Below are 27100 nucleotides of genomic sequence, written 5' to 3' on the forward strand. Positions count from 1 at the left end.
ATGGGTGAGGTAATAGTATTGACAGAGATCCTGGGTACAGTACAGTGTGTGATCTGGCAAAGATTGCATCAGCATCAAAGCATACTAGTGTTGAGTTTATCTGTTCTTGGGCACCATGACCGACCTCATTTGAACTCTTCTGTCTTTTTTTTTTTTTTTTTGGGTATCAGTTTAGGTCCCCATCAGGAAATTTTCATCTATTTCTGAAAAATGTGGACTCCTTGTTGTGCTATCTGTCAGACAGGGGGAAGCAAATTATTATTTGTGGGGACTTCAATGTAGATTCTCTGAAAGAGGGTAATAGGAAAAATGACCTTGAAGTATTACTCGGTTCTTTCAATTTGACACCCGTTATTGATTTTCCTACTCGGGTGGTAAAGGATAGCAGCTCACTGATAGATAACTTCTTTATAGACCAAGATAAGTTTAACCAGATAAATGCTCAGCCTGTTGAGAATGGTCTTTCTGATCATGGTGCACAGCTAGTTACAATATATGACATAGCTCCATTCAGCAATACTAAACAGTCCTCCAAAGTAGTACGTTCAGTCAACGATTTAACAATTGCAAATTTCAGGGAAAGCCTACAGCAGTTAGACTGGGATGAGGTGTACTGTGAACCTGATGCCAATTTAAAATATCATTTATTTCATGACATTTTTGTAAATGCATTTGAAAACTGCTTCCCCAAGAAAATAGTTAAATATACTCGTAAGAAACCTTGTGACAAACCATGGCTTACTAAGGGTATAAAAATATCTTGTAACCGGAAAAGGGAAATGTATCTGACAGCAAGAAAGAGTAGTGACCCAGAAACTATCAAAAATTATAAAAACTACTGTGTTATATTAAGAAAAGTTATTAAAAAATCCAGGAGTATGTGTATCATGTCTGAAATCAGCAACTCTGATAATAAAATTAAAACAATTTGGAATATTATTAAAAGAGAAACAGGTCAACCAAGAGCAGAGGAAGACAGTATTACCATCAAATTTAATGAAAACTTTACAAACAAAAAGTCAGAAGTTGAAAATATTTTTAATAATCATTTTCTAAATGTTGTGGGTATAGTAGGATCCAGGTGTTCATTAGAAGATGCTAGGCTGTTAATGGAAGAGGCCATACCTATGCAATTTGATACAATTGAAATTTCACCCACTTCTCCCTCTGAAATTAGGAAAATAATAAACTCGCTTAAAAGCAAAAACTCACATGGAATTGATGGCATTTCCAGCAAAATACTAAAAGCTTGTTCTCAACAGATAAGTAAGATTCTCAGCCACCTGAGTAATAGCTCTCTGGAACAGGGCATTTTCCCTGATAGACTGAAATATGCTATTGTTATACCTTTGCATAAAAAGGGGGATAGATCTGATGTCAACAATTACCGTCCAATCTCCCTTCTAACAGCTTTATCCAAAATTTTTGAGAAAGTAATGTATTCAAGAGTAGCTTCACATATCTGTAAAAATGAAGTACTAACAAAATGTCAGTTTGGTTTCCAGAAAGGTTTTTCAACAGAAAATGCCATATATGCTTTCACCAGTCAAATTTTGAATGATCTGAGTAACCGAACACCACCCATTGGGATTTTTTGTGATCTCTCAAAGGCTTTTGATTGTGTAAATCATGAAATTCTGCTAGACAAGCTCAAGTATTGTGGCATGAGTGGGACAGTGCACAAATGGTTTAATTCGTACCTAACTGGAAGAGTGCAGAAAGTTGAAATAAGTAGTTCTCGTAACATGCAAAGATCAGCACATTCCTCAAACTGGGGAACTATCAAGAATGGGGTTCCACAAGGGTCAGTCTTGGGTCCTTTGTTGTTCTTATTATATATTAATGACTTGTCATTCTATATTCATGAAGAGGCAAAGTTAGTTTTCTTTGCTGATGATACAAGTATAGTAATCACACCTGAGAAACAAGAATTAACTGATGAAATTGTCAATACTGTCTTTCAGAAAATTACTAAGTGGTTCCTTGTAAACGGACTCTCACTGAATTTTGATAAGACACAGTACATACAGCTCTGTACAGTGAATGGTATGACGCCATTAATAAATATAGACCTTAATCAGAAGCATATAGCTAAGGTAGAATATTCCAAATTTTTAGGTATGTCCATTGATGAGAGATTAAATTGGAAGAAACACATTGATGATCTGCTGAAACGTTTGAGTTCAGCTACTTATGCAATAAGGGTCATTGCAAATTTTGGTGATAAACATCTTAGTAAATTAGCTTACTACGCCTATTTTCACTCATTGCTTTCATATGGCATCATATTTTGGGGTAATTCATCACTGCGGAATAAAGTATTTATTGCACAAAAGCGTGTAATCAGAATAATAGCTGGAGTCCACCCACGATCATCCTGCAGACATTTATTTAAGGATCTAGGGATATTCACAGTAGCTTCTCAGTATATACACTCTCTTATGAAATTTGTTATTAACAACCAAACCCAATTCAAAAGTAATAGCAGTGTGCATAACTGCAATACTAGGAGAAAGGACGATCTTCACTATTCAAGATTAAATCTAACTTTGGCACAGAAAGGGGTGAATTATACTGGCACTAAAGTCTTTGGTCACTTACCAAATAGTATCAAAAGTCTGACAGATAACCAACAAGTATTTAAGAAGAAATTAAAAGAATTTCTGAATGACAACTCCTTCTACTCCATAGAGGAATTTTTAGATATAAATTAAGAAAAAAAAAACAAAAATATTAAAAAAATAAAAAAATAAAAATAAAAAATTAAGAAAAACAAAAAAATAAAGTTGTTATATTAACTTAGGTATGTTGTTAAATTAACCTAATTATGTCATGTATTGGAAAATTCGACTCGTTCCACATCATTACGAAATATCGTATTCATGATCCATGGAACTGTATTAATCTAATCTAATCTAATCTAATCTACTGACTGGTCTGATGCGGCCCACCACGAATTCCTTTCCTGTGCTAACCTCTTCATCTCAGAGTAGCACTTGCAACCTACATCCTCAGTTATTTGCTTGATGTATTCCAATCTCTGTCTTACTCTACAGTTTTTGCCCTCTACAGCTCCCTCTAGTATCATGGAAGTCATTCCCTCATGTCTTAGCAGATGTCCTATCATGCTGTCCCTTCTCCTTATCAGTGTTTTCCATATATTCCTTTCCTCTCCGATTCTGCGTAGAACCTCCTCATTCCTTACCTTATCAGTCCACCTAATTTTCAACATTCGTCTATAGCACCACATCTCAAATGCTTCGATTCTCTTCTGTTCCGGTTTTCCCACAGTCCATGTTTCACTACCATACAATGCTGTACTCCAGATGTACATCCTCAGAAATTTCTTCCTCAAATTAAGGCCGGTATTTGATATTAGTAGACTTCCCTTGGCCAGAAATGCCTTCTTTGCCATAGCGAGTCTGCTTTTGATGTCCTCCTTGCTCCGTCCGTCATTGGTTATTTTATTGCCTAGGTAGCAGAATTCCTTAACTTCATTGACTTCGTGACCATCAATCCTGATCTTAAGTTTCTCGCTGTTCTCATTTCTACTACTTCTCATTACCTTCGTCTTTCTCCGATTTACTCTCAAACCATACTGTGTACTCATTAGACTGTTCATTCCGTTCAGCAGATCATTTAATTCTTCTTCTCTTTCACTCAGGATAGCAATGTCATCAGCGAATCGTATCATTGATATCCTTTCACCTTGTATTTTTATTCCACTCCTGAACCTTTCTTTTATTTCCATCATTGCTTCCTCGATGTACAGATTGAAGAGTAGGGGCAAAAGGCTACAGCCTTGTTTTACACCCTTCTTAATACGAGCACTTCGTTCTTGATCGTCCACTCTTATTATTCCCTCTTGGTTGTTGTACATATTGTATATGACTCGTCTCTCCCTATAGCTTACCCCTACTTTTTTCAGAATCTTGAACAGCTTGCACCATTTTATATTGTTGAACGCTTTTTCCAGGTCGACAAATCCTATGAAAGTGTCTTGATTTTTCTTTAGCCTTGCTTCCATTAATAGCCGTAACGTCAGAATTGCCTCTCTCGTCCCTTTACTTTTCCTAAAGGCAAACTGATCGTCACCTAGCACATTCTCAATTTTCTTTTCCATTCTTCTGTATATTATTCTTGTAAGCAGCTTTGATGAATGAGCTGTTAAGCTGATTGTGCGATAATTCTTGCACTTGTCAGCTCTTGCCATCTTCGGAATTGTGTGGATGATGCTTTTCCGAAAGTCAAATGGTATATCGCCAGACTCATATACTCTACACACCAACGTGAATAGTCGTTTTGTTGCCACTTCCCCCAATGATTTTAGAAATTCTGATGGGATGTTATCTATCCCTTCTGCCTTATTTGACCGTAAGTCCTACAAAGCTCTTTTAAATTCCGATTCTAATATGGGATCTCCTATCTCTTCTAAATCGACTCCTGTTTCTTCTTCTATCACATCAGACAAATCTTCACCCTCATAGAGGCTTTCAATGTATTCTTTCCACCTATCTGCTCTCTCGTCTGCATTTAACAGTGGAATTCCCGTTGCACTCTTAATGTTACCACCGTTGCTTTTAATGTCACCAAAGGTTGTTTTGACTTTCCTGTATGCTGAGTCTGTCCTTCCGACAATCATATCTTTTTCGATGTCTTCACATTTTTCCTGCAGCCATTTCATCTTAGCTTCCCTGCACTTCCTATTTATTTCATTCCTCAGCGACTTGTATTTCTGTATTCCTGATTTTCCCGGAACATGTTTGTACTTCCTCCTTTCATCAATCAACTGAAGTATTTCTTCTGTTACCCATGGTTTCTTTGCAGCTACCTTCTTTGTACCCATGTTTTCCTTCCCAACTTCTGTGATGGCCCTTTTTAGAGATGTCCATTCCTCTTCAACTGTACTGCCTACTGCGATATTCCTTATTGCTGTATCTATAGCATTAGAGAACTTCAAACGTATCTCGTCATTCCTTAGTACTTCCGTATCCCACTTCTTTGCGTATTGATTCTTCCTGACTAACGTCTTGAACTTCAGCCTACTCTTCATCACTACTATATTGTGATCTGAGTCTATATCTGCTCCTGGGTACACCTTACAATCCAGTATCTGATTTCGGAATCTCTGTCTGACCATGATGTAATCTAATTGAAATCTTCCCGTATCTCCCGGCCTTTTCCAAGTATACCTCCTCCTCTTGTGATTCTTGAACAGGGTATTCGCTATTACTAGCTGAAACTTGTTACAGAACTCAATTAGTCTTTCTCCTCTTTCATTCCTTGTCCCAAGCCCATATTCTCCTGTAACCTTTTCTTCTACTCCTTCCCCTACAACTGCATTCCAGTCGGCCATAACTTGGGAACTGTGGAAGGTACATTAGCTTATTTGTTTCAGTTGTAAGTATTTGTCATGTATTATTGTTTTTCTGACATGTTCTACATGCTGGAGGACCTCCTTACTGTGGATCAATTGGAATGAAAGTAAATCTAATCCAACCTAATCTGATTATAACTAATCTAGTATCTGTATGAATAGCAGCTTATAATATAAATATTTTTTGCAGTCTGCTGCGTACATAGCTCAAGAGATATACAGAAGTACCACAAGAGGCTATCTCCTACAGGTATATCACTTTCAGGGGTCTCCTCAGTTCTGATCAGTGGCCTCTAGATGTTGCTCGCTGACTGGGACCATATTCTGCTTCCACAAAATGTCCATCAGTGTGTCATATGCACCCACTCATAGTGTTGCCAGCAGCCACACAGGCCACTGACAATCACTGGCTACCTCACTTCTGGCAAGTATGGGTGTGGGAGGAGATCCTTCTATCAACAGGCACAAGAGATGGTCTGTTTCCGACACTCACTCAAGTTCTGACAGTTCTGGCACAATTCTGACAGTTTCTGCAGTTAAGCTATGGAGCACATTTCTGACAGTTCCTTTCAGAAGCTATTTGTGCTAATGTTCTATTTCTCTCACAGAGAGTGCCAAGGTTCTACAGTGACTACATTTCCAACATAATAATCACTATGGAGCAATATGAACAATTAACTGTGAGTGTCAGCAAAGTACTTTCAATTATAGTGAATATAAACTACCAAGAGAGAGCAAAGTTATTTATATTCCATTGTATTAGGTATAGGATTTCAAGTGTCATGCATCAAGCTACCAGGAAGTTAAGTACATTTATTGTAAATAGTCAGTGTTAATAAATTATAGTTATACTTTTGAATTGTGTTGCCACATTTCTCTTTTAGTGCCATCCTGTCAAGCAAGTGTATGTTTAGATATTAGCAAGTATGCATATACAACTACCTAGTAGTGAACTACTGTAGGAAAAGCATTTTCTGCTACTGTGGGTGATTGGGCTGAATTGATGATATTGTTAGTTATACTGAAAGTATAATCCCCTGCTTTGTTTTCTCTACATCTCTCTCTCTCTCTCTCTCTCTCTCTTGATAAAAGTGTGCAGTGTTAAATAGATGTGGAATGTAACATCACTTTACTCAAATTACTGGTAGTTAGCATATGTCATGATTTTATATAAGTATATATATTGGCCACTCACCGTCTGTCTGGATTTTCTTGCAGCTCTGTTATCACAGTGTCTATAATGTACTGCACACCTGCTTTCCGTACAGATGGCTTACCTGAAAAAATGATGTGATGCTAAGGGTGACACCCATTATTTTTCTATTTCTATCTCATGCTAACATTTATTAATGAACTAAAATATCAGGCAGTATTCTTTAAAACTCCACAGCTTACAGACAATGTTCTCTGGCCAATAATTTTTTTCTTTCAGACTGAATATTTTGTATTAGCTCTCAGATATGAGATCTTATCATCTGTATAAGTTTTTTTTCATATATTGGCCCCAGGTATTCCACTGGATTATTGGTGCTGTTCAGCCATGCATACTTACAGGTTGATTAGAAAATACCCTGTGGAAAGTAAGAGATCTGTGATAGTATCTATTATGTTTCTAAATTTCCCTTACACACTTTTTGTGTAAATCAGGATATTTTCACAGCATCTGTTGAAGTAGGAAGAGTGTTCAACAATGGAAAGTGGTGTAAGATGTTTGAAATCCTCAAAACAAATCAATATACTTAACAGGAAAATGTGGGTAACATACAGTACGAGCAAGAACCAAGGGGAAACAATATGATTGGATGACCAAGAGAGATGTGCCCAGATTAAGAAGTATATAAGTGGTCTTTCTCCTCTCCTGTTGAACCAGTATTTTGAAGAAACAATGTAGAAAGTAAAAGAAAGAATCAGAAGTGTAATTAAAATTCAGGGTGAAAAATACCGATGGTAATATTTACGGAAGAAACGGCATTGCTCTTTTACCTAGTGAGAAAGTGAAACACAATGTTTAATACGTTCATTCCTATAGCCTATTTTTGTGCAACTGATGACTAATTATACCTCTTCTTAAAATGTGCTTCACAGCCACTGATTAACAGCCATGAATAAAATTTTAAGCATCCTAGGAGTTTGGAAGATATGTTTAGAAACAGCTTGTATCTGTGTGAGTAGTACATCATCATCAGTGTTTCTGAATTACTGGCAGGAACTCTTCCACAAACCAAATGTGTGATTCTTCCAACTTAGATTTATTGTTCAGATTTTTCATTTCTTTGTGGAATCTGAAAGGATTGGCAGGTTGGTGTGCATATTTCTGTACAACATTTAAACTAAATTTATCAAACTTCTTTATTTATTTATTTATCCTCCCAGTGTTCAGTGAACGAATGCCATATCTTCATTCAAATACCGTAAGTATGTATTATTAACTATAAACTTGTACTGGAATAGTAGTAACTGCAAATCACATGTGGGAGTGTATGTACTGCCACAGCTATATCCTGATACATTGTGTGCTTACTCAATAGCATTTCATCACTGTCGACCATTTGAAGTAATCCTATGGATAAAGACAGCCCCCAAACTTTTCTGTGTCTTACAGTCTTCAGTAATGTACATCAGAATCACACTGGCTGGAGAAGCATCATATTTATTTATACAATAACACACCAAGCCAAATACTTGACTTCTACCATTTTCCGATGAATCTGAAGATGGAGTCTGAACTTTATCTGTGGTCAAGCATAAAGGTGACATTAAGTTATAATCAGCAGTCACCACTCACAAGAAAAGTAAAACTTCTATAAAACTGATCATTAATATTGAGAACATTATATTCTCAAAACTGTGCCAAAGAACTTGACATCTGACATTGAACCTTGAAGAAATCAACATCTGCAAGAAGCTATTAAATTCAAATTATGTCACAGCACTTGCAAGCACTAAATGACAGTGTATTATGATGCCACATTACATTTTGGTGCCAAAGCAAAAGAATATTAGAATGTAGAATGTAGTTTATTCATCTCATAATGTACAGTTACAAATGAAAGATTTTTGTACTGGAGACACATTAAATTACTTTTTTTTAAAAAAAAAAGATTATAATAGTTAACATGTTTCTGCATTTTTACATATGAACAATTAAATAAGAACATATATAACACTCACAGTCATTTTTCAGCTTGCAATACAGGTTATACAATGTATTAACGTGTACTCGGTTTGTCTGCCGGGGGGCCTCATCCAAGATGTGGAGGCGGCTATCGAGCGTATGGGGAGCAGCCGCCTGCAAGCAGTTGCTCACGTCGGCACCAATGATGCCTGTCGCTTGGGTTCTGAGGTGATCCTCAGTTCGTACAGGTGGCTGGCGGGTTTTGTGAAGACCGCTGGCCTCGCACACGGGGTGCAAGCAGAGCTCTCTATTTGCAGCATCGTTCCCAGAGTGGGTCGGGGTCCTTTGTTTTGGAGCCGAGTGGAGGGTCTCAACCAGAGGCTTCGTCGACTCTGTGACAGTCTTGGCTGAAGATTTCTAGACTTGTGCTATTGGGTGGGGAATTGTAGGATGCCCCTAGATAGGACAGAGGTGCACTACACAAAGGAAGCGGGTACTCGGGCAGCAGACTACTTGTGGTGTGCACATTGGGATGTTGTAGGCTAGGCAGTAGTGTGAGGTGTCCTGATGAACACTCACCAGTCAAAATGCAGGCAGGGAAATCAGGATGTGCTCAGTGCAAAGACACTTCAAATATCAAGATATTAGCAGTAAATTTTCAGAGTGTTCGGAATAAAGTTCCTGAATTTACTGCCCTCTAGGAAGTGTGTGGCGCGCAAATTATTCTCGGGACTGAGACCTGGCTGAACCCTGAGATAGGAAGTTCTGAAATATTTAGTGAGGGTTGGAAAGTGTATTGGAAAGACAGACTAGACACCGTAGGAGGTGGTGTCTTCATTGCAGTTGACAAAAATATTGTGTCTACTGAGGTCGAAGTAGAGTGTGGTTGTGAAGTTATCTGGACACATTTAACAGGGCTAGGGGAAATAAAGTTAATTGTGGGGTGTTATTACCGACCACCAGGTTCCACTGTGACAGTTCTAGAATCATTCAAAGGGAGCCTACATTCTGTATCGCAGAAGTACCCGGATCATGCTACGAGGGCTATCCACAAAGTACATTACGTTTTGGAATTAAAAATAAATAAAGTATTGGAAATTTTTTTTATCATATGCAGATGAAAGCCACACTTAAATACTACATAGTTGCCATTTAAATTAAGGCACTTATTGTAGCGATGGACGAGATTGGAAATTCCTCTGTTGTAAAATTCGACTGCCTGCGCCTTCAACCACGTGGTTACCTCTTCCTGAAGCTGTGTGTTGTCATCAAAACGCTGCATAGCCAACCACTTCTTCATTGCTGGGAATAAGTGGAAGTCGCTCGGTGACAGGTTGGGATTGTACGGCGGATGAGGAAACAACTCCCACTAAAAAGATTCGAGAACTTCACGACTGGCATTTGCCGTGTGGGCCCGGGCGTTGTCGTGAATCAGCAAGATCTTTGAGCCCAACTTTCCCCTGCGCTTGTTTTGTATTGCTCTTCTGAGGTTGAGCAGAGTTTGGCAATACCTTTGAGAGTTTATTGTAGTGCCTCTTTCCAGGAAATCCACAAAAATCACACCTTTTCTGTCCCAAAAGAGGTAACAACGTGGTTGAAGGCGCAGGCAGCCGAATTTTACGACGAAGGAATTTCCAGGCTCGTCCATCGCTGCGATAATTGCCTTAATTGAAATGGCAACTATGTAGGAAAGTAGTATTTAAGTGTGGCTTTCATCTGTATATAATAAAAAAAAATTTATTTATTTTTAATTCCAAAACGTAATGAACTTTGTGGATAGCCCTCGTATATTAATCGGAGGCGACTTCAACCTACCTAGTATAGACTGGGATGTCTATGGATTCATTACAGGTGGTACAGACAAGCCGCGTGTGAATCCCTTTTGAACACATTATCCGAAAACTGTCTTAAGTAGCTAAATCGACAGCCAACGTGTAATGGAAATATTTTAGATCTGGTAGCTACGAACAGACCAGACCTCATCGATGATGTCAGTGTTGAGACAGGGATTAGTGATCATGATGCTGTCATTACGACTATGGTTATGAAAGTTAAAAAGTCGGTCAAGAAGGCTAGGAGAGTATTCTTACTAGAAAGAGCAGATAAGCAGCTGTTAGCATCCCACTTAGTAAATGAATCGACTTCATTTACTTCCGGTACGATGGACGTGGAAGAATTATGGGCAAATTTTAAACACATTGTAAATCACGCATTGGACAAGTATGTTCCGAAAAAGTGGGTAACGGACGGAAAAGACTCACCGTGGTTTAACAGCGCAATTTGGAGAATGCTCAGGAAGGAAAGACAGTTGCACTCGCGGTACAAGAAAGATCGAGAGAATGAGGACAGGCAAAAGTTAGTAGAGATTCGTGCTGCTGTAAAAAGAGCGATGCGCGAAGAGTTCAACCACTACCACCGTCATACCTTAGCAAAAGATCTCGCTGAAAACCCAAGGAAATTCTGGTCTTACGTAAAATCGGAAAGCGGGTCGAAGGCTTCCATCCAGTCACTCACTGATCAGTCTGGCCTGGCAACGGAAGACAGCAAAACGAAAGCTGAAATTTTAAATTTAGCATTTGAGAAATCTTTCACGCAGGAGGATTGTACAATCATACCACCGTTTGAGTCTCGTACAGATACCTGTATGGAAGACATAGTGATCCCTGGGGTTGTGAAGCAGCTGAATGGCTTGAAAATAAATAAATCACCAGGTCCTGATGGGATTCCAGTTCGGTTTTACAGAGGGTACTCTACTGCATTGTCTCTTGCCCAGCATAAAGTCCCGAGTGACTGGAAAAAAGCACAGGTGATGCCTATATATAAGAAGGGTAGAAGGACAGATCCTCAAAATTACAGACCAATATCCTTAACATCAGTTTGTTGCAGGATTCTGGAACATATTCTCAGTTCGAATATAATGAATTTCCTTGAGACGGAGAAGTTGCTGTCCATGCATCAGCACGGCTATAGAAAGCATCGCTCCTGTGAAATGCAACTCGCCCTTTTTTCACATGATATCTTGCAAACCATGGATGAAGGGTATCAGATGGATGCCATATTCCTTGACTTCTGAAAGCATTTGACTCGGTGTCCCACTGCAGACTCCTAACTAAGGTACAAGCATATGGGATTGGTTCCCAAGTATGTGAGTGGCTCGAAGACTCCTTAAGTAATAGAACCCAGTACGTTGTCCTCGATGGTGAGTGTTCATTGGAGGTGAGGGTATCATCTGGAGTGCCCCAGGGAAGTGTGGTAGGTCCGCTGTTGTTTTCTACCTACATAAATGATCTTTTGGATAGGGTGGATAGCAATGTGTGACTGTTTGCTGATGATGCTGTGGTGTACGGGAAGGTGTCATCATTGAGTGATTGTAGGAGGATACAAGATGACTTGGACAAGATTTGTGATTGGTGTAAAGAACGGCAGCTAACTCCAAATATAGATAAATGTAAATTAATGCAGATGAATAGGAAAAAGAGTACTGTAATGTTTGAATACTCCATTAGTAGTGTAGTGCTTGACACAGTCACGTCGATTAAATATTTGGGCGTAACATTACAGAGCGATATGAAGTGGGACAAGCATGTAATGGCAGTTGTGGGGAAGGCGGATGGTCGTCTTCGGTTCATTGGTAGAATTTTGGGAAGATATGGTTCATCTGTAAAGGAGACCACCTATAGAACGCTGGTGCGACCTATTCTTGAGTACTGCTCAAGTGTTTGGGATGCCTATCAGGTCGGATTGAGGGAGGACATAGAAGCAATTCAGAGGCGGGCAGCTAGATTTGTTATTGGTAGGTTTGATCATTACACGAGTGTTACGGAAATGCTTTAGGAACTCGAGTGGGAGTCTCTAGAGGAAAGGAGGCGTTCTTTTCATGAATCGCTACTGAGGAAATTTAGAGAACCAGCATTTGAGGCTAACTGCAGTACAATTTTACTGCTGCCAACTTCCATTTCATGGAAAGACCACAAAGATAAGATAAGAGAGATTAGGGCTCGTACAGAGGCATATAGGCAGTCATTTTTCCCTCATTCTGTTTGGGAGTGGAACAGGGAGAGAAGATGCTAGTTGTGGTAATATACACCATATGGTGTACATACACCATATGGTGTATTGCGGAGTATGTATGTAGATGTAGATGTATTAACAGTTTATTATGCAATACATGATGTTTTTTTGTTTCTTTTCTTTTCTTTTCAAATTGCCAAACTGTCCTGCTTGAATTCTTCAATTGAATAATAACATTTTTCTATTAGTGTATTAAATAAAAATATTTTTAGTGGGTCAGACTCCATATTTAACAGATTTAATTTATTCTAAATAATTAATCTCATGTACAATGGTGTTTGAGCACAAAGCTTTAAATTATGAGAGGGAAGTTTGAAACTGCGTCTGTGATGAGTATTGTAATTGTGGTTGAAATGAAAATTGTCAAGGGAGTTTTGATTTTTACAGATGAATATAAAAGTTTTGTAGATGTACAGACAAGGAATGGTTAGTATTTTTAATTTTTTACATAATGGGTGACATGATGTTCTTTTTTGGACTAAATACATGTTTCTTATTATTCTCTTTTGAAGTGTAACTAATCTTGGGCCGTTCTCAGAGTTTCCCCAGAAAATTATTCCGTACGTACATACATACATGAATTCTTGTTCCATAGATCATGAATACGACATTTCATAATGATGTCGAACGTATCACTTAAACAAAGTTTTCTTTACACTTTTTATTTTTTTTTATTTTTTTAATATATATATATATATATATATATATATATATATATATATATATATATATATATATATATATATATATATATATATAAAAATCCAGAATAGTGAAAATTATCCATTCTTCTAGTGTTGTAGCTATGCACTTAGCTGTTATTTTTGAACTGGGATGGATTATTAATGACAAAATTCGTAAGAGAATATATGTATTGCGAAGGTGCTGTGAATATCCTCAGTTCCTTAAATAAATGTCTGCAAGGTATCGAATTATAGTCTCAAAGTAGCTATGGTAGATTATCTTCCTGGTGTCCATAAGTGAGGAACTATATAGGACATTCGTCGCATAAACTAGACTGTTTAGTTTGTTTGCTTTGAAGTCTACACATGCCTTACAATTTAAATCTTTGTCAAGATTTAGATCTAGAAATTTTACGTAACTCACTTCAGTCATTTCCTGATTGCTGTGTAATATTTTTATGGGAGATGCTGATGATGTTTTAGCACTGAACTGCACTGATTGTGTTTTTGTGACATTGAGTTTTAATCTATTTTGCTGAAACCATAGTTCTAGGTTTTCCATTATATTTTCCACAGTATCATGAATTTGTTCTAAATTGTCATTTTCAATTAAAACTGAGGTGTCATCTGCAAATGAAATGGAGTGAGCATCAATGTTTAAAGCTAAATCATTTATGTACAGCAGATAAAGATGGGCCCTAAAATTGAGCACTGTGGGACCTCTGCACAAATCTTTTACTAGTCCGACAATGATTTTTTTTCCCATTTTAATTTGAATTTAGAATAACGCTCTGTTTTGTTTCTGACAAATAAGATTTGAACCACTGCAATGCCCTGTCCATGATCCCATAGCTCTCTAGCTTGTGTAGAAGTAGTAACTGATTAAGCTTTGGTCAAATCACAAAAAATGACTGTGACCTTTTTACACCTGTCTAAAGCAGAGTTTACCTTTTAAGTGAATTCATTGATAGTATTTATTGTATTTTTGCCATTTTGAAACCCAAACTGATTTTTAATTGTAATATTGTTTTCTATAAGAAAGTTTTCAAGCTGTTTTGCAACAATCGTTTCTATCACCTTGGCAATAACTGTCAGTGGGGAAATAGGGCAGTAATTTCCCATGTCATCTGGTGAGCCTTTCTTGAACAAAAGTCTTATTTCAGCATATGGGAAATATCCTTCCTCAAATGACTAATAATTTTAGCCAATGGATGAGAAATGATGTTATAAACAGCCTTGACTACAGTGCTTGGAATTTCATCCCACCAAGCTGTTTCTTTTTTTTATGACACAATAGCATCTTCTACATATTTGGGATAATTCTTTTGAATGTTTTGAGGTTTGCATTTTGTTCTATATTTACAAGTTTGACATCTACCTTGTCCTGATGGGCTGTGGTCTCTGCTTCTGATTTTGCCACATTTATGAAGAAATCATTGAAACAGTTTGACATTTGAAAAGGATCTATAATTATATCATTTTTAATTTTTGTTTGGACAATTTCTTGGCAATTTTTCTTTACTCCCAACTCAGATTTGATGACATCCCAAATTACCTCTGATTTATTTTCATGTTTACCAAGATACAGGTTGTTAGCCAATTTTTTTGGTGCCTGTACAACTTTTTAAATGTATTTTTATATCTCTTTACATACCCCACAAAGTCAGCATTTTTGTTATGTTTTAACTCATTGTGAAGCTGTCTTTTCCTGGAACTATAAACTTTTATTCCTGGTGTAATACAACTTATTTTATTGGCCACTCTCTGATGCCTGGCCTGAGGGGGAAAAGTTTCATTGAAAACATCTAGGAAACAGTTATGAATATTTTGAAATTCTTTTCACTTGACACACTTTTATTTGTCCATTTATTATGTGTATGTGTTGTTATGTGTTACTTGTAATCAAATGACAAATCCTATATCACATGTGTGATCTATTGGATGCTAAATAAATAAATAAAATAAATAAATATTTAGAGGCCAGAGAAATTAACATTAATGAGTAGTAAATGTGTAGAAGAGAGAAAGGAACTTTGTGATGACTATAGTAGGAGGATGGAGGCTTCCGAGAAACAGTGTAAAGGTGAAGTCAAAGCAGCAAGGAGATTTTGTGCAGAAAATAGGGTTAAACTTGAGATACAAATTGGTCAGATTAAAAATGATTTAAAAACAGAGGTAGAAACCAAGTGTGCAGTAATGGTAGAGGAAAAACTGGTGAAAGTAATTAAAAATGTAGATTCAAAATTGTCTGAAATGAAGGAAAAGGTGGAAGAGGTACAAAATCTACAGTATAGAATTTAAAGTGTCCCAAACAGTCCTTCATTTGATAGTTGTACACAATTTAATAATTTTGAACTATATGGTGAAGTGCATCCACTGGATTTCATTAGGAAATCTAGTGATTTGCCTGAAACATGGAATGATAAAGACAGGTTTCTTGAAAGGGGATGCTTTTGGATGGGTAGCTCAGATAGCTGATAGTTGCACTTCATGGCACATCTTTAAGAAAGCCTTTTTATATGAATATTTGTCCAAAGAGAAGCAGCATAGAATTTTGGGTGAATTTTGGGGAGGAGAGAGATTTGACTGTAGGAAGGATACTGTGAGAGGTTTCTGTCAGTTTTGGATAAGCAAACTGAAATATTTGGACAAAGAGGTAGGTAGTATATCAATAATTATGGGTTTAGAAACTAAGTTGCCTCACAAAGTTAGAGTATAACTTGTACCTGCCCCTAGGGATAATATTACTGATTTTTTGTATTATGTTGATAAAGTGTGATAAAGTAGAGTGAGTGAAGCCCTCGGTGGAAAATCATAGGAGGAATTTTGATGATAATAATGGCCTTGGAAAGCAACTTGTTACATGAAAGCTAATGGAAATTATAAAGAGATTGCAACCAGAGTGAGTGAAGCCCTCAGTGGAAAATCATAGGAGGACTTTTGATGATAATAATGGCCTTGGAAAGCAACTTGTTACATGAAAGCTAATGGAAATTATAAAGAGATTGCAACACTTACCAACAACATCATCAGGGGTACCTGTATCATCACCACAGAAAATATTTCCAGGGATCACTAATGCAGAATCAGATACAGTAACAGAAAATGCAGCAGAAGTACCTAAAGCAGCAATAGTAACAGCAGTAGAATCAACAACAGCATCAGAAGAACCACCATCAGTATCAGCAGAAGTAACTCCTCCAGCATTAGATCCAGCTCCTACAGCAGCAACACCATCTCTTTCACCAGCAGTAGCAGAACAAGCTCCTTCACCAGCAATAGCAGAAGAAACACCATCACCAACCTCAGAAACAACTCCTCCAGCAGTAGAACCAGTTCCTATAGCAGCAGCACCACCTCCCACACCAGCAGTAGCAGAAACAACTCCTCCACCAGTAGCAACTAAACCAACTTCTCCACCAGCAGAAACAGAACCAGCTCCTCCTCCATCATTTTCAGGGGTAGCAGAAAAGAATAGGCCAGTCACAGTAAGTAAAGTATCATCTTCGTCTCATGATGAAGTGTTACCAAATGATTTGGGAAAATATGATCTTATAAAACTCGTTGACAGTGAAGTGAAACAAACTTCCAACCATGTTTCAAGCAGATCCAAAAAGAGAAATGAAGATTTATTTATAGATTATTCCAAGGAAGTCCAACCACCACCTAACATAGATTCCAGGGCTGGAAAAACAATTAAATGTTCTCTATTAACCCATAATACTGTACTCTTCCCCTCCTGTGACAGAAACTCTATCTTATTACTGCTCTTAAATGTCAGGTCTCTGAAAAATAAAGCTGATGAGACTTGTATACTATTAAAAAGTAACAAAAGAATGATTTTATGTATAAATGAATGTTGGTTAAAGGAAGAAGATATAAAACTGTATGTACCATCAGGTTTCAAATTAGTTACATACTACTGCAGACCCAGTGAATGTTATAGGGGTTCTTCCATGTATGTTAGCAATGATCTAGACTTAAAGTTTTCTATTCTTGAAGTTAGTGACTTATGCAATAAAGGTGTTTTTGAAGCAGCTGCTTTGATTATACCTGGTGTACAGCTCATAACTGTTTCTTTATATCACACTCCTGATAGTAATGTAGAAAAACTTGCGATCAGTATACAAAAGTATACTAAATACAAAATATTAATTTTTGGGGATCTAAACATAGACATTAGGAAAATGACAGCCAGAAATGTTAATTTAGTAAATATGTTAAGATCCTAATGAAAGCCTTACAAGGCATTTCTCCTGTCTTGAAAATCTAATAACAAATGTATACGAATGTGATTTTGAGCTAGGCTTATTTAATGTTGATTACCTGTTGGACCATAGAGGTATATGGATGAAACTAATTACTGAGAAACCAAAAGAAGACCTGGAACAAACTCAGTGTGTGAGACCATTTACAGATAGAAATATTATCAAGTATAGAGAAGAACTTGTCTATAGATTGGAATACTGTTATACACTCCTCCAGAAATGTTGATGAAGCCTTCAGCACATCCCTCAAAATCATTTCTGAAATCTTCCATACAAGCTGTCCACTGGTTAAAAAACAAAAAAGTCAGGAAACCTAGCCACTCAACTGTACAGAAGTGGTTTTCACCTCAATTACAAAAACTGAGACTATTGGTAATTATTTGTCACGATAAGGTCAAAAAGGGAGCAGTAGATAAAGAAACTTACAAAAACCTGAAAAGAAAATACAGATCTGAAATTAAAATAGCCAAGTGGAAGGCAAATGATGATTTCATTAAAACTTCACACAGTAAATGTAAGGCTGCAAGGAAAGCGATAAAAGCAGAGTTAGGTATGGATATAAACTACAAAGACAACACAAATGCTACTAACAGCACTGCTGATGATTTCAATCACTTTTTTGTCAACTCTACCAAACTTAGACTCTCAACTCAGGGCAACCAGAATTCCAATTCTACACAACCAGCTATTTCTCACCTCACATCTGGCAGAAATTTTCAACAAAACATTACAGACATACAGTCAGTTTGTAAATGGAGAGAAGTACAAGTAATTGATATAATTAAAGTGACCTCTAAATTAGGATACTCCAGATCTGAAGATGTTTATGGCCTGTCAAACTTTGTAACTAAAAAAATTGTAGATCTCATATCATATCCTTTTTGCAAACTGATAAACTGGGTGCTCTCTAGTGGATACTTTCCAGAATGCCTCAAAAAGACATTTGTCATACCATTTTACAAAAAGGGTGACAAGTCCTGTATCAATAATTACAGATCAACTTCTCTTGTGCCCATTCTTTCCAAAATACTAGAACATTGCATACTGCAGCAAATATGCATACATCTATCAGACAATAATATATTTGAGGAGGATTGAAGAGGATTACCAGGTTGGTTGCACCAATAATCACACCCATTTAGCAATAGTTAATTTATTAACCTTAACACATACAAGGATCACAAAGAACTGAACTCAACATGGCGGAACAGCCAAAGATAATGCTTAGAGTCCAAAGATGAATGCATATCAAACCCCCTCCCCTCACAGTACAGAGTACTCTTGAGAGGCCGGGAGGGGGGGGGGGGGGGGGCTATCGCGTCGGCAAGGGTGGTGGGTGGTCCGTGGAAGCTAGACCACGGTCAGCTCGACAGCATCATCAGGGAGCTGTGTGGGTAGATGTCGTGAAGGATGGTTCGGCCACCTAACCTGGAAGTCGTTGAAGCGAGCCGGACGTTGTACTGGGTGTGCTGGTCGTGCGACGACAGGTAGGCCGGCGGTTTGTGGGTGGAATGGAGCAGTGATGACGATGTCTCCAGTGGGCATGGCGAACACACAAAGCATGTCCAGGTCGACGTTGGGTGGGAGGGGAACACATTTCACCAGGTGGCAGGGAATGGCGGAGATTGTGTCACGAGCACTGGATGAAGTGAACACACGACGAACAGTGTATGATCACACAGTATTATTGAGATGTCATGGATTATGTCCAGAGGAACAGGCACAAACACCTCGAGTGAGGGCATGTTGAAGACAGAAGGGAGGGGGGGGGGGGGGGCATGAGAAACCTCAAGAGGGTGAGGCAGGCGACGGTGGAGAGGTCAAAGGGACCAGCGAAGGGCCCGGCGGCAAGGGTGTGATCGTAGGGAAGCTCGACATGAGTAGCACGTGGTCACTCAACAGAGTGCATGAGACCAGAGTAGAGGGTGAGGTCGGAGGAGAGCTCAATGATTGGAGCTGGAAGTCACTCGATCGAGTGTGTAAGTCCAACGTCGATGGAGTGGTCAGAGTGCCATGAGCCACGACAGTGAGTGGCGTGGTCGTGGCCTGGAGGGGGATAGAAGAAGGCTCGAAATGAGCAGGCTTAAGTCTGTTGAGAGAGACTGTAACAGCTGAGTCTTTCATCTGGATGTCATAGGTGTTGGCTGAGCGTTGGAGAACTCGGTATGGGCTGGTATATGGAGGTTGGAGGGGAGCACAGACAGTGTCATCTCGGAGCATGACATACTCGTAATTGTCCAGAGATTTTGGGATGTGAACCTTAGGGCGGGAATGGCTGGAGGGCGGAGGAATATGGAGGTTGATGAAGTGGCGTCTGACGCAGTCCACGAAGAAAGGTAAGTCAGACTGAGAGAGAGAAGCGGAAGGGCTCACACGTTTGCCAGGGAGAACAATATTCTGGCCGTATACGAACTCAGCTATTGTGCATTTGAGGTTTCCTTATAGATCGCATGAATGCCGAGTAGCACAAGGGGAAGGGCCTCCGTCCATAGAGAGTCGTGGCATCAAAGAACCGCCTCGAAAGTGCGGTGCCGGTGCTCAACTAGCCCGTTACTTTGCGGGTGATATGCTGTGGTATGGATGTGCCAGATGCCGCAAATGTTACAAATCTCATTGAACAGGGCTGACTCAAATTGTCTGCCCTGGTCAGTCGTGATGATAGCTAGACATCCGAAATGCAATACCCATGACTCGACGAAAGCTCGAGCAACAGTTTCTGCCGTAATATTGGGGAGGGGGACAGCCTTGACCCAGCGAGTTGTTCGGTCGATAGACGAGAGAACATAACGAAAGCTGTTAGAGGGGGAGAGAGGGCTGACAGTGTCAATGTGAATATGCTTGGAACGCCCAGGAGGGATCGGAAAGACGCCGAGGGGGGGGGGGGGGGGGGGGTGAAGTGTACTTGTGTACTTTGCAGTGTTGGCATGCAATGCAGGAGTGTGCCCATTGCTGGCAGTCCTTGCTGACATTTCTCCACACAAAGCACTCCACTATGAGGCGGGCGGACACATGACCACCAGGGTGGGCTAAATTATGCAATGCGTTGAAGACAGCTCGACAGAGTGTGGTTGGAATGAGGGGGCGTAACGTGCCCATACTGTCGTCGCACCAGATCTCACCAGAGATGCCAGGGAAGGAGGTGCGGACGAAGTGTAGTGAAGAAGTGGAGTCTGAAATCAGGTTTTGTGTTTCCTCGTTGACGGGTTGGAGGTTAGGCAGATCAGAGAGGTCTAACAGTGAATGGACGGCATCGACTCATGAAAGGAAATCAGCAACTATATTGTCAGCACCCTTTATGTGTCTCACATTGGTGGTGAACTGAGATATGAAGTCCATGTATCTGAAACGGTGAGGAGGCGGGTCGGCTGACGGGTTTGTAATGGCCGCAGCTAGTGGTTTGTGGTCCGTTAAAACATAGAAAGGGCATCCCTCAACATCAGTCTTAAAAGGCTTGATTGCTTCGTAGACCACGAGCAGGCCTCGGCAAGAACATTTTTGAGGGCAGTGAAAGAGTCAGTCACAGCAGTGGTCCATGGAACGGGCCGAGATCCAGAAGTGTTGGTGCCTGAATCTCCGCAGACCAAGGTAGATGTCAGCGATAATAATTAACCGTCCCCAGAAAGTGCTGGAGCTCTTTGAATGATGAAGGTCTGGGTAGGTTTAGTATTGTTTGTACATTCTCAGGGGGTGGTGAAATTCCGTCGGCAGAGACCCGAAAACCAAGAAAAGTGACAGCGGGTTGATGTAGCTGCAATTTGTCCTGGTTGGTCTCAATGCCTGCTGCCGCGAGAGTGTTCATAACAGTTTGCACATGTCGAATGTTGTCCTCGGTGGAGGAGCTGAACACAAGAATGTCATCACGATATGCAAAGCAGAATTTTAGGTCGAATAGCACTTCGTTGACGAAGCGTTGCCAGGTCTGGGTTGTGTTTCTCAGACCATAGGGCACGAATCGAAACTGAAATAACCTGATCGGGATGGTGAGGGGCTGTCTTCTCGATGTCTTCAGGTGCCAGTGGGATCTGGTGGTAGGCCCGTTTGCAATCAATGACAGAGAATGTGGTCGCACGTGCGAGGGAACTGGTAAAGTCGGCAATGTTTGGTATGGGGTAGGTGTCCATAATTGTTCGTGCGTTTAGTCGACGGTAGTCTCTGTACATGCACCAGGACCCTTCTTTATTCGGTGTCATATGTATGGTCATAGACCAGCTACTGGCAGAGGCTTCAATGACACCGGAGCTTAGTATTTCAGAAATCTGATTTTTAAGGTCGGAGGGGCGCTCAGGACAAAGTTGACGCGGTTTACTGGAGGTTCAGTTGCAGGAGGGGGCGTGACTGTGGGCAGAGCTGGTGACATCCTAGTTGCTTGTTTACTGCTTCCTGGAGTGAGCGGAACTGTCAGCACAGTACGGCCCCGGCAATGTCCGGCCGCAGGGTGATGAGCCTGAAGCTGAGACTTGTCAGGTAGTCAGTGGCTGGCGGAATAGAGCAGTGATGCATCGTGTAGCTTGTCAGCAATCGTCATTCTTTGCTCGACAGGTTCAGGAGGCCTTTGAGCCAGAGCAAAGCGGATATGAGGAGATACTTTTATCTGATGGTGAGGAGAGCTGTGTCAGAGAATATATCGGTGCTGACCAGGGCACATAGCTATCTCCAAAGTTGGGAAGGTTTGTCGTTGCCTAGTGGAACACTTGCTGTATTGCTGCCTCAGTTGAGTGTGCAAGCCGACGTAGAACTGTCTTTTTGGCTAAAGTGTACCAGGAAGATGAGTCCAGGGTGTCTACCAGGTCAGCAATCAAGTCCTCCTGGTCGTGCAGGTGGGTGATGAGGCACAGAAACCTGATTGACTCGTCGAGTTTGTAATGGTCGAACACTTCATCCACAATTTTGAACCAGGTTGTTGCTCTGTCAGGATTAAATGGCGGCAGCGTTGTAGAATGTTCGGAAGAACAGGTTGAGTTGAGTTTGTCGGGGCACTGCCTGAATCGAGCTGTTGTTGCTGAAGTATTCCAGGAGAGTGTGCCTCCAGGGGATGTGGCAATGACGGCTGTTCAGGTGGCAGCGTGAAGGTGACATGTTGTGGTTGAGCGCGATCTGTCGTGGTGCGGAAGGCCGACACAGGTGAGACACTGTAATGTATCGATTGTAGTTGCGGAAGCTGAAAACGTTGCGGGTGTGTTCGGATTGACATGTCACGGAAGACCGATGTGGATGAGGCACCGGGATGTGTCGAGAATGGTACCGGAAGCTCGACTGGAACCGGCACATGGGTGACAGGTGAGAAAAAGTTCAAAGTTTGAGAACGCATGTTAGTCCACAGGAAGGTCGAGTATGATCAGAGCCGGGGCCACCTGTGTTGCAGGGAGGCTGTGGAGGTTCGGGCTGTCCAGAAGCACAGTGTGTGAAATGATGTCGAACGTGGGATGGAATGTGTGAATGTTCACTGTTCGTAGTCACTCCACTCAAAACGGTGTGCAGATAAGGTGAATGTCGTGGCACAAAACAGCGAGTTATAGCAGTGGGATGGAGGTGGAGGTCAGACGCAGATAAAAAGTTATTGTTCCTGTTGCAGGCCAAGGTATCGAAGTAGGAAGGTATGTGCTGATACTGAACCGAGGCTGGCATGGGCGTGGTCGGATGCTGAGGAAGTAGACCTGTGAACGAAGCAGTTCTGGCCACGTGACAGGTATCCGTGTGGTACTGGAAGGTTTGCGGCATGGCAAATCATTGTCCTGGTGGTGGTAGGTTGTCCGACGAAGCATTTGCAGAAATCGGCATTGGTTCCGCACTGCACAGAGATCCTCCTTTAACTGCCATCTAGAATATGGCATTCTTTTATGGGGTAACTCCCCAGGTGCCAAAAAACTTTCGCTTGACAGAAAAAAGCAAATAGACATCTTTATGGAATCACTGACAACAAGACCTCATGTAGACCTTATTTTAAAGACTTAAAAATTCTCACAGTCCCTTCTCTTTACATATATTGTTGCCTATTAAACATAAAAGAAAACTTAAACCACTACACTATAAGGCAATCTGTTCATCAACACCATACACTACGAAGAAATATGATTGATATACCCACAACCAGGCTTAAGAAAACCCAAACAAGCTATGAATACATAGGAATAAAATTAATCAATACTTTACCCGTACAGGTTTAATTGGTTTCACTGGTTATTTTCAAAACTAAAACCAAAGTGTGGATGAAGGAAAATACTTTCTATAGTATAGAAGAATTTCAGAATAGTTGTAAAAATTACCTAATTTATTGATAAATTAAGGCTTACTGTTATGTATAGATATGGGAGTTGAGGCAGCTATAAGCTAATAGAGTACAACACTGCTATATCTTTTACCATGTAATATTTTGTTATATGAAACATAATGTACAAATAGCTATAATTCTTCTGACGACATTGATTGCATGTTAATGCTGATGAATTAAGGCTTACTGCTATCTATAGATACGGGTTTAGAGGCAGTTATAAGCTAGTAGGGTACAACACTGTGACATTTTTTCTATCTAATATTTTGTTATGTAAAACATAATGTACAAATAGCTGTAGTTCTTCTGACAAAATTGGCTGCATGTTAATGCTGAAAGATGGATAAAATAAATAAATCAGGGAGAGAGTTTCAGGTATAGAATGAACAGAACTAATTCTAGTAGAAATTCAAGGAATGATTAGGTGGAGCATAGCCAGAATGTGCATGGAAATGGTAGGAGTAATTCAAGGAACAGAATAGGAGGGGAAGATTGTAATTTTGCAGCTGGGAATGAGAGCTTACCAGGAAGAGCAATATTTTGGTGAGGTACAAGTCTTATAATGCTGCATTATTAGATCTGTAGGTTATCTGAATACTTATATTTGTGTTCTGAGGAATTATGAGCTTAAAGTGGTAACACTGGAATGAAGAAAAGTAATTTTGCTGATTAACTGATAACTTTGGTGCTAGAGTGATGTGAATATTATGGCAGGTCACCTATTTGGTGTGTTTTTGTGAGGATTTAATTTTCTAGTTGAATGAGAGTAGTACTCAGAGTTGAGTGGAGAAGTAGGCAATGATTTGGTGGAACTTCCATCACCTTAATTTTGATTTGAGTGGTCATTGAGTTCTGTGATGGTGACTCTATTCTTTTTTCGTAATGTAATAACTAGTAAATCTATGCTACTGCACATCTTGAGTGTTTGTTAGAGGTAATGTACATATTTTGGACATTAAGATGATATGAGTCCATAAATTGTGTCAATTTCAAACCACTAAATTGGTATTTTAGTGATTTTGCAGATGGAAAAGAAACCCAAATATTTCAAGTTTATCCAGCTTGAGACAGAGTTATGACCTAGGGTAATGTTTTGTAGTGTAATGTGCACTTCATCTGAAAATTTTTACTAGTCCCCACCTTTCATACTATAGTCAATTTTAGTACTAATTATTGTGATTCTATTAGAACTGTGTAATATATTTATTTATGATCCCCACCTTTCATACTATAGTCAATTTTAGTGCTAGTTATTGTGATTCTATTAGAACTGTGTAGCACATTTATTTATGAAGTAATGGCTATTATTTGCCATTATTGGAAACATTTTTTCCTTATACTTGTATATGTGTGGATGGATATGTGTGTGTGTGCGATTGTATACCCGTCCTTTTTTTCCCCCTAAGGTAAGTCATTCTGCTCCCGGGATTGAAATGACTCCTTACCCTCTCCCTTAAAGCCCAAATCCTTTCGTCTTTCCCTCTCCTTCCCTCTTTCCTGACGAAGCAACCGTTGGTTGCGAAAGCTAGTATTTTGTGTGTATGTTTGTGTTTGTTTGTGTGTCTATCGACGTGCCAGCGCTTTCATTTGGTAAGTCACATCATCTTTGTTTTTAGATATATTTCCTTATACTTAGTTAGAAGTAAAATTGAGTGTACTAAAGTAAGGTATTTTGTCTAATTTTTTCATTTACTGTGGCAGAGGAGAACCACCTCCAAGGGAACTGATAGCAGTGCATTTCTGTACTAATTGCCACTTGGACCTGTTGAAGGCATGGATGACTTGGTGAGAAAGTGTGTTAAAGCTCATTAAAAGATAGGAAGTGTGTGTGCAAAATGCTAAACACTGAAAAAGTGAAATTTTCTGTCTGAAAATGAACTGCAAGGTGCAATGCAATTTAACTTTTTGCAGCCCATGATCATTTATTCTTTGAAGCAAGACAGGGCTTCTATAAAGATACATCTATCTTAGAATATAATCTTTGTTTATCCAAAAAGGAGATCTGTTATGATGAAGATGCCTAATTTTATAAGAATATAATTTTTGGATATTTTTTGCAATTGTACAGTCACTATATGTAAATATTTTGTATAGGGATTTTCATATGGCCAGTTCATGTAAGTAGAAATTTGAGAAACATTTGTACTGTAGTTTTTGGTAATGATATTTCTTACATAATATTTTTATTTATTTATTTATTTATTTATTTATTTATTTTTTTTTTTTTTTTTTTATACCCACTTTCTGGGGTCACCTGTGGTCACTGAATTGCCCGGTTAGCTATTTCCAATATCTTATCTGGTCAATCCAATGAGGGGTAATGTGACAAAGCAAGCTGGTTCCTCTCTTGTTTTGCCATCTGCCTTCTTCAATTCTTTTTTTTTTTTTCATTTTTGCCTAATTACCATTAACATGCATGAGTATAATCTGCATTTCCAAATAAGCGAAAAGTTGGCCCTCAATCTTAAGGAATACAGTACCACGTCTAATTTTGTGCTTGGTTTTGTGTATGTAATTAATATCCTAATTTATTTTGACCATTCCTAGTTAATAGTTTTGTTATAGTGTGAAATCACTAATTGTTTCATGACTTAGATTCCATTGTTCACAAATAAACAAATATAAATTCTGTACTAATTATAAACATTTGGAAGAACTACTAGGATTCTTAAAGGATTTATTTAGCTCTATTTGAAAACATTTTACCAAAGCCAGCTTTTAATTAATTCCAAATTAATTACCACGTTTGTCAAAACTATTATTTGTATAACTATAATTTCATTATTTGTATAACTATAATTTCATTATTTAAGCAAATAATTTGGCCTAACTTTTGGGTCGAAGGAACTGTCAAAAAGAAGGAATTTTTTGATATATTCAGTTATTTGAATGAGTTATGTTTTAAGTGTAATTTCTGTATCTTAAACATCAAACAAGGTCTAGTTTCCATGCCTATTATTGTGAGGATATATAAAGGACTGATTTTTGGTACTGAGACAGTCAGTCCATGGCCGATTTTCAGACAGGAAATATGTATTGGTTAGATCAACAACAATGCATATACTTAACGGTGGAATAAGTGTAACACAAATAGGTCATGTCTTAGAGCAGTTAATGGCAATGTCTGTTTCATTTATTTGAAAAATAGTATCACACGCACTGTATTATTCTGCAAGAACTGCCAACTGTGTGGTTAGGTTTTTACTGCTGATAGATATTCAACAGCGAACTATTGTAGCAGTATGCTGATGTTTCCTGCAAACTATTAATGTGGCTTTTCAACATTTACCAATAGTGAATTGCAATATAATTATGTAA

At 39.1% G+C, this 27100-nt stretch overlaps 1 protein-coding gene across 1 annotated transcript in view; it reads right to left on the bottom strand.

Annotated features, from left to right (window-relative positions):
- The window catches only part of LOC126419664 (lysosomal alpha-mannosidase-like), a 247851-nt gene that overhangs the window by 186031 nt on the left and 34720 nt on the right, over positions 1–27100 (bottom strand). The window contains exon 3 of the mRNA XM_050086854.1: positions 6573–6654. Within this exon, the coding sequence (XP_049942811.1) occupies positions 6573–6654 (82 nt within the window). The remainder of the gene's footprint in view (positions 1–6572; positions 6655–27100) is intronic.

This window comes from Schistocerca serialis, chromosome 1 (genome assembly GCF_023864345.2).
Source record: "Schistocerca serialis cubense isolate TAMUIC-IGC-003099 chromosome 1, iqSchSeri2.2, whole genome shotgun sequence".
Classification (NCBI taxonomy): Eukaryota; Metazoa; Arthropoda; class Insecta; order Orthoptera; family Acrididae; genus Schistocerca; species Schistocerca serialis.